A 17,409-nucleotide genomic window follows, 5' to 3' on the forward strand; every position below is an offset into this window, starting at 1 on the left:
AAAGAACTTTTCTTCTGAAGCGCAAACAACAGGAATTCTGCAGATGCTGGAAATTCAAGCAACACACATCAAAGTTGCTGGTGAACGCAGCAGGCTAGGCAGCATCTGTAGGAAGAGGTGCAGTCGACGTTTCAGGCCGAGACCCTTCGTCAGGACTAACTGAAGGAAGAGTGAGTAAGGGATTTGAAAGTTGGAGGGGGAGGGGGAGATCCAAAATGATAGGAGAAGACAGGAGGGGGAGGGATAGAGCCAAGAGCTGGACAGGTGATAGGCAAAAGGGATACGAGAGGATCATGGGACAGGAGGTCCGGGAAGAAAGACGGGGTGGGGGGGGACCCAGAGGATGGGCAAGGGGTATATTCAGAGGGACAGAGGGAGAAAAAGGAGAGTGAGAGAAAGAATGTGTGTATAAAAATAAGTAACAGATGGGGTACGAGGGGGAGGTGGGGCATTAGCAGAAGTGAGAGAAGTCAATGTTCATGCCATCAGGTTGGAGGCTACCCAGACGGAATACCTGAGTTCCTCCAACCTGAGTGTGGCTTCATCCTTACAGTAGAGGAGGCTGTGGATAGACATATCAGAATGGGAATGGGATGTGGAATTAAAATGTGTGGCCACTGGGAGATCCTGCTTTCTCTGGCGGACAGAGCGTAGGTGTTCAGCAAAACAATCTCCCAGTCTGTGTTGGGTCTCGCCAATATATAGGCGGCCACATCGGGAGCACCGGATGCAGTATATCACCCCAGCCGACTCACAGGTGAAGTGTCGCCTCACCTGGAAGGACTGTCTGGGGCCCTGAACGGTGGTAAGGGAGGAAGTGTAAGGGCATGTGTAGCACGTGTTCCGCTTACAAGGATAAGTGCCAGGAGGGAGATCAGTGGGGAGGGATGGGGGGGGGGGGGGAACGAATGGACAAGGGAGTCGCATAGGGAGCGATCCCTGCGGAAAGCAGAGAGCAGGGTCTCCCAGTGAGAGCAGGATCTCCCAGTGGCCACACACTTTAATTCCACATCCCATTCCCATTCTGATATGTCTATCCACGGCCTCCTCTACTGTAAAGATGAAGCCACACTCTGGCCTGCTGCGTTCACCAGCAACTTTGATGTGTGTTGCAAGTATTTGGAGTTGATTACTGGTAGATTAAAGATGCACAATAAGGGCTTGTCCAGCAAAGCTTCCAAATCATACATTTTAAAAGTGAATAATTTAGGCGGATTCTAGTGGGAATGGACTGATATTGAAAATAAAAAGGGGCTTGTTGGACCAGCAAGTTTATTCCTGTTGGTAGAAATGCATTTGCTTTTATAGACAATGATTGGTGGAAGCATTCTGAACTTTGGAAAGAAAAATAGTCCTGCTTCAGAATAATGATCAACTTTGAAAACAGTAGTTACATATCAGTTGGATCCTGACAACCAACGTGAAGTAATTGTTGTTGGTGTTTCTAGATTGCATTGTTTATAAAACAATTTGGAAAGAGAGATTTTCCACAAAAGACTTGGATTAAATCAGCAATGATTCACACCCCAAACCAGTTTCTGCTGACTTGTGACATTCCAGGTTCCGATTTCACCTCGCCCACAGTGGCTTAACAACTGATCTGACATACACGAGGTCTACTTATATCTGGGAGCAGGGAGAAGAGTGGAGAAGTTAGGGGAGGGGACTCTGTTGCAGAAAACCTGTGCAAAAGGCACTACAATTGTATGAAATACCTCCCGAGAATCCCGAATCCAGGTCCGAATCCAGTGCCAAGTATATTTTATGGAATTATTATTGCCATCTGAGAATGAAGGATCCAGCAGCAGCAAATTTAAGTCTTTGATTTGCAAAATCTTTCTCTATTCTTCTGAAGTTTCAAAGACCCTGCCTCAGACATAAATGCGGGTTGATAAGCGGCAAGCAGATGTCATATCTTGCTTACCAAGCTTCTTCAACAGGGTAGTGTAACAACGCCCCTTCTCGTGCAATGGCTTTACCATCCGTTCCCCCACTGCTCACCAATTAATGTTATGGAGACTCGCCATGGATTAAGCAGATAAAAACTGGCCATCACAGCTGATTAGAGGCCAGAAATCATGTGAACTACCCAAATAACGACTTCTTAGGCCATTTCACTAATTGAAGATACAAGTCAAAAAGTCATGATGTCTCTCCACATTATGACTATGACTCTTAGCCAAATGGAGTTAAACCCCAACATCACTTAAGATGGATGCCATCTGGGACAAAGCAGCCTGGTTAACTGCCACACTGTCATCCACCACACTTATACTAAGTCTGCAAGATGCACCTTTGTCCCTAACACCCAGTTCTTATAACCTGGGGAACACCGCCTTTAATAGTCACTGCGTCAAAACTGTGGAACTCCCCAAGTAACAGCGCTCTGGGAGGACTATGCTATAAGGACTATAATAGGTTAAGTCAGAAGCTGTCAATCATCTTCACAAGACTAATTAGGGATGGGAATTAAATTATAGAATACGACTTTGCTGCCTAAAAAGTGAAGGAAGGAAAAGAAATAGGTTCCGCAACAAACCTGTTCTCGATATATTCTTGAAAATTTTGAAAATGAGCAAACTCCTATTTATATTGTGCCTCTAAAGATGTCATGGTGTTCCAAGATGCTTAAATAAAAAAATCAGCTGTTTGTAAAGCATAGGTATTCTTGTAATATAGGAAGCAAAACAGCCAATTTGTGCAGATTTTGCAAAGTGTTATTCCATAAATATCAATGAGGCAGCCCTATAACTGCTTTAAGTGCCAGTTCAGGGACAGATATTGTCCAGGATAAATGGTGAACTCCTCTACCCACACCCCCCCCCCCCACACCTCACCCTCACTTAACGCCATGAGATGCTTTTACATTTATCCACAAGGACACACAGGGCCTCAATTTAACATCCAGATTGAAAGACATCAAACTTTCTTGGTGCTGATAATTCAATCTAGTATAGTAATTTAAAACGCCTTCTGTGACTGGGTTCAAGGGCAGATTGAGAGCTGCTAATATGCATTTCAACACAAGGAGCCTGATCTTTATAAAAACTGCAGAGTTTGTTTCTCCTTTTTAAAGAAAAGGCGAAAAGGCAAAGGAGAGAGGAATTTCATTAATCTGATTAAGATGATATGAAATTCTTTGAAGAAAGTTGCTTCAAATGCATTAAGTGAATAATGACAAGAATAACCTTATGGCAGTAGTAGGCTGCAAAGACTGAAATATTAGGGCAGATAAAATGTAGCTCAAATTCTTGTTGGTGATTATCCAATATTAAAGCGACTTGGCTTAGGTAGTGTACAGGATACAGTAATGCTGATTATTACTGAGGTTCTTACATTTAGCATTTTACAGTGCCAGCTTTTGTCAATAATTCAATTGGTCACACTCACTTGCTTCTTCCCTACAGCCTGGCAAATTGTAGCAATGCGCTTGTATTGGTGAGGGCTTGGGCACCATCAGATTCAATCGAGAGAAAGGGCAATGAAACTGATGGCTCAACAGATTCAAATAACATGGCTTGGATCTTTCTTCAGGGTTGTTTCATGTTATTTTCAGTACACAAGTGTAAAGGAGAACAAAATAATCGACAATCTAGATCTGATGCAGCACAAACAAATCCAATAATAAAAAATGTATAAATACATACATAGATAGCTAATATATGTAGATTGATTGTACATCCATAAAGTGACACTAAGCACAACAGTGTCTGTACATAAAGTGACTGACAGGTAATGATAAAGTAGGGGTGGTGGGTAGGTTAGTGGGTGGAGGTGTTGATCAGCCTTACTGCGTGGGGAAAGTACTGTTATTGAGCCTGGTGGTCCTCGTGTAGGTGCTACATAGCCTTCTCTCTGATGGGACTGGGACAAACAGTCCATGAACAGGATGGGGTGGGATCCCTTGTCTTGTTACTAGCCCATTTCAGGCACTTTTTTTGTACATAAAAAGTATTCAACCCCCCCCTCCCCCCAGCCCCCGATTTTCATACTTTATTGTTTTACAACATTGAATCACAGTGGATTTAATTTGGCTTTTTTTTTTGACAGTGATCTACAAAAAAATTTTCATGTCAAACTGAAAACAGATTTCTACAAAGTAATCTAAATTAATTACAAATATAAAATACAAAATAATTGATTGCACAAGTATTCACTCCCTTTAACATGACACACCAAATCATCACTGGTGCAGCCAATCGGTTTTAGAAGTCACGTAATTAGTTAAATGGAGATCGCCTGTGCAGCCAAGGTGTTTCAATTGATTGTAGTATAAATACACCTGGATCTCGAAGGTCCAACTACTGGTGGCAGTAATGCACCATTAAGCTGGATGCCAAATGCCGTAAAACAAGATACAGACAGGTCCAACTACTGGTGAGTTGGTATGCTTGGAAAAACCACCAAGCAACTCCATGAAAAGGTTATTGAAAAGCACAAGTCAGGAGATGGATACAAGATAATTTTCAAGTCACTGAATATCCTTTGGAGTACAGTTGTCAATCATCAAGAATGGAAAGAAAATGGCACAGCTGTAAATCGGCCTAGAGCAGGCCATCCTCAAAAACTGAGTGACTGTATAATAAGGGACTAGCGAAGGAGGATACCAAGTGACCTATGACAACTCTGGAGGAGTTAAAGCTTCATTGGCTGAGATGGGAGAGACTATACATACAACAACTGTTGCCCAGGTGTTTCACCAGTTGCAGATTTGTGGGAGAATGGCGAACAGAAGTCACATGAAATCTCAGCTAGTTTGCCAGAAGGCATGTGGGAGACGCCAGTCAGCTGGAAGAAGGTTCTATGGTCTGATGAAACCAAAAATCAAGCTTTTTGACCATCAGACTAAACGCTGTGTTTGGCATAAGCCAAACACCATCAAGAACACATCATCCTACTGTGAAGCATAGTGGTGGCTACATCATATGTGGGGATGCTTCACTACAGCAGGCCCTGGAAGGCTTGTGAAGGTAGAGGGTAAAACTAATGCAGCAAGATACAGGGAAATCCTGGAGGAAAGCCTGAGACTATAAGAGAATTGCAACTTGGGAGAAGATTTGTTTTTCAGCAAGACAATGACCAAAGCTACACAGGAATGGCTTAAAAAAAACAAAGGGAGTGGCCAAGTCAGAGTCCAAACCTCAATCCAATTAAGAATTTGTGGCTGGACTTGAAAAGGGATGTTCACTTATGATCCCCATGCTATCTGACAGAGATTGAGCAGTAAAGAAAAATGGGGAAAAATTGCAATGTCCAGATGTGTAAAGTTGATAGAGACCTATCCACACAGAGTCAAGGCTAATTGCTATCAAAGGTGCATCTACTGAATACTGACCTGAAGGGGGTGAATACTTACATAATCAATTACGTTGTATTTAATAATTGTAATAAGTTCAGACCAATTTGTAAAAATTTACTTTCACACAAGTGTCTTTTTTGCTGATCAGTGTCAAAAAAGCCAAATTAAATCCACTGATTCAATACTGTAAAACAATAAAACACACTTTCCAGGCGGGAATACTTTTTATAAGAAAATAGACACTGTATACAGCAGATAGGCTGCTGCCAGTGATGCATTGGAAGTTTTGACTACCGGTTGTAGAGCCTTCCTGTCTGCCACACTGAAGTTTCCATACCATGCAGTTTTTTAGGACACTCTCTATGCGCATCTGTAGAATGGCGCGAGTATAGATGGGCAAAGTCCAGCTCTCTTCAGCCTCAGAAATTCGAGGCGGGCCAGCTGGTGGCGCAACGACATTGGCGCCGGACCCGGGAGCGGAGGTTTCTGGGTTTGAAACCAGTCGGGTCTGCTCCCGTGTACGCTTTCCATCCGTGCCAGGTTGAGTGTTGAGATCGCAACTCAACCTCGTAAAATAAAGGGAAAATACTGCGAAAATGTCTGCGTGAGGAGTGGAGCGCCGCAGTCTCTCTCTCGTTCTGCGCCTTGTAAAAAACCATGAAAAAGACATCATCATGGACACACGCACAGACGTGCACGCACGCACATGCAGACGCACACACAGATGTGCATGCACATGCAGACACACACACACAGACGTGCACGCACGCACATGCAGACGCACACCCCAAAAAAAAAAAAAAAAAAAAAAAAAAGAGGCATTGGTGCTTTTGTGATTGTATACAATGTGTTCTGGGACCATGAGAGGTTGTGTGTAATGTGCTCTCCCAGGAGTCTGAAACCGCTCGTGGTTTCCACTGCTGTGCTGCCAATGTAAAGAGGGGTGCAAGTTCTCCTGATGTTGATAACCACCTCCTTTGTCTTGGCCAAACACCCAAGTCATCACATTGTCAGGCTTACCGATGACAACAGTGGTGGAGTTCATCACCAACAATGATGAGACAGCCTACAGGTCTGTCTCACAGCACAATGGTCTTGTTAACATCGAGGACAAGGTTATATGCTTTGTACCGGGCCTGAAGCTCTTCCACCTCCTCTCTGTAGGCTGTCTCATCATTGTTGGTGATGAGCTCCCTCACTGTTATGTCATCGGCAAACTTGACGATGTGAATACTTGAGTGTTTGGCCGAGCATTGTGCGAGCAGTGTTTACAACGTTGGGCTCAGCACACAACCCTGGGAGGGCACCTGTGTTGAGCATGAAGGGGTGGGAGGAGCAGTTGTGCACTCTGACCATCTGAGGTCTGCTGATTTGGAACTCCAAATCCCAGCTGCACGATGGTAACCAAGGAGTGGGAGTTTGCTCATCAAGGACCTGGGACAATAACTTTGAATGCCAAACCGAAATCCAGAAACAGCATTCTGCCATAACTGTCCTTGTTTTCTAAGTGTGTCAGGGCAGGTGCATAGCAGATCTAAAAGTTCAAAGAAAATTTTAGCTCATCTGTGCTTGATGCCAGGTAAATTGAATAACAAAAAAAAACTGGGTGTTATCTCCTTACAAATGGGATTGATTTGAGGCCCATTAAGAAGAGCAGGGAAATAAAAAGCAGCCTTTAATAATAATCCTTCAATATATCAATCTCTGACAGGACCTCTGATCATAAATCTAATGAAAGACCACTTAGATGAGTTTTTAAAAAATGCTGATTTCTCCCTTATAATTCAAAGGTTAGATTGTACTGAAATGAAACATTCTCTCCACATCCACCTTATCTAGTCCTTTCAACATTCAGTAGGTTTCAATGAGATCCTCTGCATTCTTCTCAATTCCAGCGAGTACAGGCCCGAAGCTGCCAGATACTCCTATGTTAACTCTTTCATTCCTGGAATCATCTTCATGAACCTCCTCTGGACCCTTTCAAATGACAACATATCCTTTCTGAGATACCGGGCCAAAACTGTTGTCAATACTCCAGGTGCAGCCTGACTAATGTCTTATAAACCCTCAGCATTATCTCCTTGTTTTCATATTCTATTCCCCTTGAAATAAATGCCAACATTGCATTTGCCTTCTTTGCCACAGACTCAAACTGTAAATTAACCTTCCGGGAGTCTTGCACAAGGACTCCTTAAGTCCCTCTGCACCTCTGATGTTTCAACCTTCTTCCCATAGATAATAGTCTGCGCTATTTTTCCTTTTACCAAAATGCATTATCATACATTTCCCAACACTGTATTCCATCTGCCATTTTTTTGCCCATTCTTTCAATTTGTCCAAGTCCTGCTGCAATCACATTGCTTCAATACTATCTACCCCTCCAACTATCTTCATATCATCGCAAACATTGCCACAAAGCTATCGATTCCATTATCTAAATGTTTGACAAATAATGTTAATTGTAGCAGTCCCAATACCGACCCCTGAGGAACACCACTAGTCACTGACATCCAACCAGAAAAGGCCCCCTTTATTCCCACTCACTGACTTTGACTTTATCATTAGTCTCCAGGTATCCTGAAACCTCATCCTTATCAATAGACTCCAACATTTTCCCAACCACTAAGGTTAGGCTAACTGGCCTATAATTTTCTTGCTTTTGCCTCCCTCTCTTCTTAAAGAATTGAGTGACTTTTGCAATCTTCCAATTCTCCGGGACCATGCCAGATTCAACTGATTCTTGAAATATCATGACCAACGCATCATCCGTCATCTCTTCAGCAATCTCTTATGGGATGTAGTCCATCTGGTCCTGGTGGCTTATCCACCTTAAGACCTTTCAGTTTGCCTAGCACTTTTTCCCCTTTGTAATGGCAATGGCACTCACTCCTGCTCCCTGACACTCACAGACCTCTGGCACACTGCTGGTGTCCTCCACAGTGAAGATGCAAAGTACTCATTAAGTTCATCTGTCATATCTTTGTCCCCCATTAGCACCTCACCAGCATCATTTTCCAATGGTCTCATATCAACTCACTTCACTCTTTACATATCTGGAAAAAAATCTTTTAGTATCCTGCTTTATATTGTTTGCTAGTTTTCTCTCATTTCATCTTTTCCCTTCTTATAGCTTTTTTAGTTGCCTAGTTGGATTTTAAAAGCTTCCCAGTCATCCAACTTCCCACTGAGTTTTGCTACCTTGTCCCTGTCCTTGGATTTATGCAAGCCTTAACTTCCTTTGTCAACCACGGTCACCTTCCCCTGCCATTTGAGAACAACTTCTGTGAGAGTTATTTATCCTGCGCTTTGTGAACTATTCCCAGAAATTTCAGCCATCTCTGCTCTGCCCTCATCCCCGCCAGTATCCTCCTCCAATGGACCTGGGCAAACTCTTCTCTCGTGCCTCTGTAATTCCCTTTATTCCATTGTGATACTGATACACGTGACTTATTCTGTGGTTTCAATCTGCTGGTACTAACTACTCCATCAGACACACTTTTTTTTTCTTAATTTCAATTCTTCTACCCTTAAAAAAAAAATGTGGACACTCCTCACACTAATGTTGTGTGGCATGAAAATGAGACTGTTAGGAAACAATACTCTGAAAATGGAAAGCAGAAAGTAGACTTAAGGAATTTATAAAATGTCACATAACCAGACAATTATTAATCAATTTGTAGAAAATTGACATGATCATTGACTATTAAATTGGCTCAAATGTTTGTTATAATGGGAAAGGTATTGTTTAAAATGTGAATATAAAACTACAATTGATTTCTTGCAATTATGACATTAAACCTATCAGATACAAGTACACTGAAATAGATAATTCAGCCATTGGTTAATCGGAGCAGCTGCTCATTCAGACTCTTAAAGAACAAAAACTAATCAAGCAAATAACCAGGTTTCCCTTTGATTACTTGCGGCACTATGCCGCTTAATTGAGACAGAAGATTCTTGCTGAACTGTTTCTAACTAGCATCAGTTGCGTGGACTTGTGTAGCTGTTAGACTCTACACCATGCTTAGAGAGTGTACGGTTTAAAAAAAATAACATGAGTTGTGTATGTTTTTAATTCAGAAAGCAGTGATTTTTGTCACTGATAGTTGGTGAGAAGTAAACAGTAAGACAACTTAGAACAGTTTTGCTCACCATTGTTTTAAGCATTCAGGCTTGGAGATGCCAGAAGTGGGCGGGAGTGAAAATAAAACTATTTTACTACTTCAACAAGATAAGAACTACGAAGAATTAAGGCATCAACAATCACCTTGAATGTTACCATGAAAATGAAGACTTGGAGGATGCAATCATCCAAATCATTATATGAAAGTACTCCATTGTCTGCACTTACTTTGTTTACTTACAGTCAAAAGAACATGGCAGCATACATTGGATGAATTCATCCGTCAAAAGAAACTAATAGTTTTATAGTACTGTGAAAGTATTGGTAGTTTTCCAATTTGTTCTATGTTTAATTTAAATACATAACTTGTTACTCAGTTAAATGGTAAATTTTCTTTTTTTATTTTTAACTATTTCCATGAAACTTCAGAAAAATGGGGCAGCCTCTTATTTGGGCCAAAATGTACTGGTCCCAATTAACCGGAACCCAAACTACAGACAGGTGTTAAGACTGACAAATCTTGAGAAAGGAGGTTTTTCTACTTTCTTAGTAGTTATTGTTTTCCCAGGACCTGCTTAACATTTTATATCATTTCTTTCCCAGCTACTACTATTGGCACTACACATTTTGACAAAATGAGACACCTTATTTTTTTTCCTGAATCATTAACAAATCTTTACACAGTTTGGTTCTTTAATTACTCTAAAGGTACTTAGTTTCACATTCTCAAGGAAGTCTGCTACAATGTTATTAGAAGTCATAGCCCAGCCCTGCCTTCGATTTCATGTGCACTCCTTAACTCTCAAACCATCGTCATTGTGTTTTGTACATCAACCCCTCCCTGTTTACTTTAGTCAATTCATTCTAAAACCAGTTTTTTTTGTTGGCAGGATGTCAGATTTCCACTGCAATTAAAAGAAAACTTGAATGTGGATAATATGGAAGGTTGTCGTAGGTTACAATTGGACTTTGATAGGATGCAGAGCTGGGCTGAGAAGTGGCAGATGGAGTTCAATCCTGAAAAATGTGAAGCGATACACTTTGGAAAGTAGAACTTGAAGAAAGAGTACAGGCAGGGGTGCAGTGTTAGCCGGAGCGCGTCCGGCACATCTTTAAGAAAAAAGCCGAAATAAACAAGCTAATTAATTAGGTGCCACCCAGAGTGATCTGAGTAGCTCAGAAACTGCTGATCTGCTGGGAATTTTACGCACAACAGACTCTAGAGTTTACAAAGAATGGTGCCAAAAACAAACAAAAAAATCCAGCGAGTGGCTGTTCTGTGAGTGAAAACATCTTGTCAAATCCACTCGCTGGATTTTTTTTTGTTTTTGGTAGATGCAGGTACATTATGGACATTTAAGAGACTCTTAGATAGACAAATGGATGAAAGAAAAAATGGAGGGCTACGTGGAAGGAAGGTGTTAGACTGGTCTTGGAGTAGGTTAAAAGTTGGCACATCTGGGTCAAAGGGTCTATGCTCTTCTGCACTGTTCTATTTTCTATGATCTGTAGCAACTACACATGGACAATTCAAAATCTACTTCTGTATCTTCCTCCATTACTGCAACTTTAGGGGCTGGTGGTGGTTGGTGTTGTGTGAGGAACTACCATGGTTAGCTTTTGTACATCTACATTTATATTGGATGTTAGTATGGTTCCTTCCACACTTCAATCACTTTACCCCTTCCCAAGTCTAGGGTCACTGTAGCCAATTACGATATACCAGGTAGGATATGATCACCCACTGCTGTATGGCAATTAACGTCCGGGCACTTGTATGGTTTAGTCTTACATAAAGCATCAGAATTCGCCACAAATTAAGTTCTCAATAACAAATCTCAAAAATGAGGAGAGTTATAATTGCTAGTTGCAGTTTTCACGCTTCTACTGTTGGTGGCACAGAAGTGGGGGGGCGGGGTGTGTGGGGGGGCGCGTAGATCTTGATGGAAGCACATTCCCTAACCTACTGAATCAGTAATATGCATGGGGTTCACATTACTAACAAGGACAGGCTGCAGCTGCTTGTTGCTAAGACAAAAGTAAAAGTAAGTACACAACATTTAGTTGATTATTCCATAGTTGGGGAATGCATACAACATGTATTATGATTTCCAGAAACAGGACTTATTGATAGAACATTGGTAGAATGGCTCACTCCCTAATATTAATATAATGCCTAATTTGGGCAGAAATTAAAGATTTGGCTGCCTGTGTCCTTTAGGATCAATTTTTAAATACTTAGTTGTAAATAAGGGTCTGCATAATCTAGCTCCTCCGAATATTTTGGAGTGTTTATCCCCTTATATCCCTAATCGTAACCTTAGATCCCCAAATACTGGTTTGCTTAGTGTACCTAGAGCCAAACATACAAGAACTAGTGAAGCAGCCTTTTGCTCTTATGCACCAAAAATCTGGAATATTCTACTGACTGAGATACGCCAGGCTAGTACTGTGGAACATTTCAAGACGCTTCTGAAAAAATATACTCCTTTAAAAAAAATTTGGCCAACATACAGGATTACTTAGTGTGTTGATGTTGGTTGCATTTATAGAATTTAGTATATTTGATTACATTTTATTATGTAATGTTTGTTTTTATTTATGAATTTTTAATTTTCTCATTTCTGTGACTATATTGATGTCTATGTAAAGCACTTTGGGCCTGCATCTTAAGGTATGAAAGGTGCTTTATAAAGATATCATTGGTACATTATTTACTTGAGTTCTGGGACACAAATCGAGAATAATTGGCTCATTGCATTTACTATTCATCTTCACCTCATTAACGCAATTTTCTTGGAAGAGAAACCTTAACACTAATTTTGAAAATTTCTTCCAACTACTTGTATTCATTCCAACATTTTTAATGAGACAACTAATGTTTCAACTAATTTGTTCATGAGATCACACCACTTGACTCCATCCCAAAGATGTTAGTGCCCAAATATCCCTTTCCCAGTCTCACACAAACTGAAATCTAAACCAATCTTTCCCACAACTCAGTGGTAATTTCTTCCTTTGCTAGAGTGAATGTTGCAAACGACCTGATCTATCACTTGATGCAGTATTCCTCATTACCCTCTCTTCAATACTTGCCACCATCATCTCCACCGTGATTAGAAAGGCTGGCATTCATGTATAATAGTGGCTAGTAATTTGCCAATGGCTTTCTACTTTCATCCACATCTCAAAATTCCCCCAATATATCCCACTTATCCTACCTCATCCAATCACTGGTTGAACATCCATTATATCAGATAACTTCAGCTTGGGCCAGTATTTCTATCTAGTCAGACATGCCATTAGAGTCACAACTTCTTCCAATTAAACATTACAAAAACCATAATCTAGATCAGAATCAGGTTTACTATCACTGATATACATCATTAAATTTGTGTTGTGCCAAGACATAAAAATCACGTTAGAAAGATAAATAGTGTACAAGAGAAATAACAAGGTAGTGTATATTGGTTCATGGACTGTTTAGAAAGCTGATGGCAGAGGGGAAGCTGTTCTTAAAACATTGAACGTGGGTCTTCATGACCCTGTATCAACACGGCAGTAGTAATGCTACATACCATTGATTCTATTCATTGCCAAATATCAATATCCCATTCAACTACATTAGATCTTCCAGACTAACTAACCTTTAACAAAATGACACAAGAGCCATGACACATTGTCTTGGTAGTCCCCAACCTGACAGAATCAACATTGATGTCTCTAACTCCCACTAACCACTCCCTTCTGTCCTTCACTCACCATCTTAGTTTCCTCATCCTTCTGGACCCTTTAACCCTTCTCTTTCCCCTCCCTACTCTCACAACCTGCCCATCACCCACACCTTTCTTGCTTTGATTTCCCACCTCCTTCCTTTTATTCCTTGGTGTGTGTGTGTGTCCTTTTCTATCAAATTCCTTCTGCAGCCATTATGTCCAGCTTTTCACATCATTCCCACTCCCCCTACCCCTCACTTTGCCCCCCTCATCTGTATTCACTTATCACTCACCAGCTCGTGTTCCATTCCCTCTCTCACCCTTCTATTTTAGCCCACCTCCTTGATTGTTCCCTTCCCTTCATAGATCCTGCCTGACCTGCTGAGTTCATGACAAGAAGCTAAATCAAAATATAAAAACAAATAAATTGAGGGTTCCATTAGACTGCAAAATAGCAAATGGGACTTTTTTTTTTAATTTCAAAAGGGAATAACATGGAAAGTAAGCCTGTCAGCTACCAACATTTTCTGTTACAGATATGATTAACGATGTTATAGCAGGGCACTTAGAAAAATTCATGGTAATTAGGCAAAATGAATTGTTTTCTAAAAGAGAAATCAGAGCTGAATAATGTTGGGAGGTGTTCAATGAAATAACGCACTGTATATAAAAAAAAAACAATAAGTGCATCATGCTTCGACTTCCAGAAGGAATTTGTTAAGGGTCATTGCAGAAGGTAGAAGTTCAGGGTATTGGTGAGGACAAACAGTAGGCATTAATGGCTGGCAAGATGACATGAGTGGTCTGCCATAGTGATCACTGCTGGGGTATCTTTTTACAATTTATTTCAATGAAAACTGAAGGTGCAGTTGCTATAGTTGCTGAGTGATTTAAGTTGTGGAGAGACTACAAAGATGTGGAAAGATCAACAGAGTAGGCAATGTAATATACTGTGGGAATATGAAATAATTCACTGGCAGAGAAAATTATCTAAAGTGGTGAAAGAAAGGAGAGCTTTGAGATACAGAGAGATCCAAACATTAGCAGAAATCATAAAGGGGGATGAAAGTTCTGAGAAGCTAACAGAATCTAATAATTTATTGAGTTGAATACAAAAGAGGGAATGCTTCACCTACCAAGTGGTTTAGTGAAATCACATCAGGAGCTTTGGAGGGTATGGGCATCATTTAATACAAGGACGTTTGAAAAGTTTACTAGACTAATACCCTAGAAGGCACTCCTTATAGTATAAGGTTGGACAGGATAGGCTTATAGTTCCTGGAGTTTAGAAGAGTGAGGTGACTTGATTGAAACACAGTATCATTGGGATTTTGAAGAGGAGAGGACATATCTTTTCATGGGAGTGGGGTGGTGAACTGATGGCACACCCAACAATTTTGTTAACACGCAGTGTTACTCGACTCTTTAAAACCCACCCATAAGAAAAATATGTGAAACGGTGAATGGTATTTTTACAACCTGAGAGCAGTGAGATGTTTTCACAGGAAACGTCTCACGCCAGCCTAGTACCAGCTAGATAGTTGTGAGAATACGTGACGTTGGATGATACATTTTGAAATCCTTGCAGACCTGGTGTACACGGTATTTGGACAGTAAATGGTTATAACAATGCTATTTAGAAATGTTATTTTTAATTGCCTTTTTAAAGTTTAATATAATTTTGAACAAGTTTTCTAAAATGCTTCATTTATTTCAATCTGTCTCTGTTATACTTTTATTAACAGTAAAACAATAGGCATAAGCAACATGACTAATTTTTCTCCCCCTTTCAAAGGCCATAATTGCCGCTCCTGAGAACATCAGTCACCATTTGAGAATTATGACAGTAGGGGCATTTTTTTTTCCTCTGAGGGCTGGGAATCTTTGGAAGTATTCCTCAAAGAGAAGTCGGAGAAGATTTAAATAGGTTTGTGGCAATGTTACATTGACTCTCAATGAGCTAATGCACATGACAGCCTCTTAGGATGCCCAACAAGCAAAGAAAGGAGTACATCTTATAAACAAGAACAGCTAATATATGCTTTTGAGGAAATTGTAATTAGTGCATCCTTGTTTTTTCATCCACCCTCTCAAATTGCTTCCAGCCTGCAATCATACACAGTGGCTAATGCAGATTTCCACTAATGATGCTTAGAAGAGCTGATGATGTAAAATTAGATCTAATAACTTTTTTTCCTTTATCTTAGGAGACAGGTAATTGAAAATTTAGGTTAACTTACAGATAAATTCTGAACAAACATTACTCTCTGTACAATGCAGTTAACATTGTGGAACCTTCCATAGTTTAGACCCGCCCAACAAAAAAAATATATATACACACACATTTATTTCAAGTTGGAAACAATTGGAACACTTTCAAGGTTCGACAGCAATTTGCCATTACTTTAGATGGCAATCTGTACCAGTAGTGGAAATAGTCTTGTAAATGTGCTGTTCATATACAATATTTTGTATAAATAAAGCATTTGGAATATTCCAGGATGTATTTATGAATGAAAAACTTGGGAAGGATTCCTTTCAATCAGGGAAACACATGCTTTCTATCTGAATTAGTCAATTTTAAGGCAGCCTGATTTAAATCAGGCCCTGTAATTTTACACAGTCCTAATTTCCTTCACCCAAAATAGTGGTGGATTTTCAGCAGTTCAGAATTCATTTGTCTCTGAACTAAACTGAAATCTGGAATTTATTCTCTGAACTCTCTACATACAATTCTTTTAGGATGCGCTTTAGAACTGACCTGACTATGCTGTCACACTTTTGATGACTACCCTTTATATCTCTTTTTTTAAAGACAGTACTCCTTTGAAGGATCTTGGGATGTTTTACTATACAAAAAAAAGTCAATACAAATTGTCAATGGAGGATTGTTGTACAAATTGGGAGACTAGGGTGACTTGTGTGCATAAAATTATTTGGATTCAACTTTTTTTTCCCCTAGCTACTCTAATTATCATTGTGAACTTTACAGCTGGTACGGCAAGCAATAAAGCTGTGTTTAGTACTGCGCCAGTTTGTGTGTAGCAGCCTTTGGGGCTTATTGACAATGTTAATTTTGTCTTTACTTTTGGAAACTTATTTTTCTTTTAAACACATTGACAGAAATTTTAACAACATTACTAAAGATCAATTACAGCTGTTTGTAAAATACTGTGACACATATATCACTATTTTGGACTAAGGATTAGAAGAAAACGGTATTTTGGTACCAAATACCATGAAGCTTGCATCCAATTTTCAGATAAGTGAGCCTTTAGGAAAGCCTATTAAGTTTTGCCAGATGATTGTAAAATATACGCAACAATCCAGAGCACATACTTAAATATTTTTCCCTCAAAGATCACTCCACTATTGGAATAATTGTATTGATCAGCTCAACCTTCCTGCAGATTGTACCAAAGTAATATTACAGCAACCTAATAAAGTAGTATCAATCTCTGTATCTGTGGGTGGGTTTGGGCGCGTCAGTAAACTGGAAGTTCTCAGCTGGTCAAAGGCCACGAAACAGATTGCAAGGCTCGAACTCAGCGGAACATCTTTACATCGAAAGCGATCTACTTGCCATTTACCGGAGTTTAGCTTCGTTAAACATTGATAAGAGCTGAAGCGGTCGACCCGACAGCAGAGTTTTATTCTTACGGCACTGCGTTCGGTCAGTGTTCCCCGTCTTTATAACATCGTCAGCAGCACGTTAGCGTCGAGGTCCAAGATCGGCGACAACTGAATTTTTTTTAGTTATAGAAGGTGCTCAGTTATCAACAGAAATACAGCAGGAAGCCACTTTTGTCAGGGAGTTAAGGCCAAAGGTCAGGCAGCTATCGTATGCAAACAGGATGCTGTCAGCTTTTCCCAATTGAACCACCGTTCTGATCGAGTCACTGTGAGTGTTAAAAAGTAACAATCAGCTCTGATACTACTGACTGAGTACAGAAGTACTGACAACTGGAGCTAGAATTTTCTGTCAATGCCGCAGAAGATGCTGATAAGAGGAAGAAGTTGATAAACAAGAAAAGGAAAATTACATCTTTTAAAGCGAAGCACTAGTTGGCTAGTCATTGTGGGAAGTGACTTCAGCAAACTAGGGGCAAATGCACCATGGGGCGACGGTGTTAAATCATACTTTTTTAAAAAAAGTTAGGGATTGTGATACAAAAAAAAGTAACAGGAGTGAAAATACAAGCCCAGAAAGATGGTGCCAGTACTGACTGAGCATTTAAAATTTTACCAAAAAAAAAGTCAGATGTGAAGTT

At 40.2% G+C, this 17,409-nt stretch overlaps 1 protein-coding gene across 5 annotated transcripts in view; it reads right to left on the reverse strand.

Annotated features, from left to right (window-relative positions):
• LOC140188390 (zinc finger and BTB domain-containing protein 7A-like) overlaps positions 1 to 17,409 on the reverse strand; it is a 155,548-nt gene that overhangs the window by 135,691 nt on the left and 2,448 nt on the right. The window contains exon 1 of one of the 5 annotated variants that reach the window (XM_072244618.1): positions 16,729 to 17,187. The exons of 3 other annotated variants lie outside the window; for them this stretch is intronic. In XM_072244618.1, the coding sequence (XP_072100719.1) occupies positions 16,729 to 16,751 (23 nt within the window). In that variant the 5' untranslated portion in view covers positions 16,752 to 17,187. Of the gene's footprint in view, positions 1 to 16,721; positions 17,188 to 17,409 lie in introns of those variants that run through there. One more of the 5 variants, XM_072244620.1, reaches the window with a different exon arrangement.

This window comes from Mobula birostris, chromosome 26, assembly GCF_030028105.1.
Source record: "Mobula birostris isolate sMobBir1 chromosome 26, sMobBir1.hap1, whole genome shotgun sequence".
Classification (NCBI taxonomy): domain Eukaryota; kingdom Metazoa; phylum Chordata; class Chondrichthyes; order Myliobatiformes; family Myliobatidae; genus Mobula; species Mobula birostris.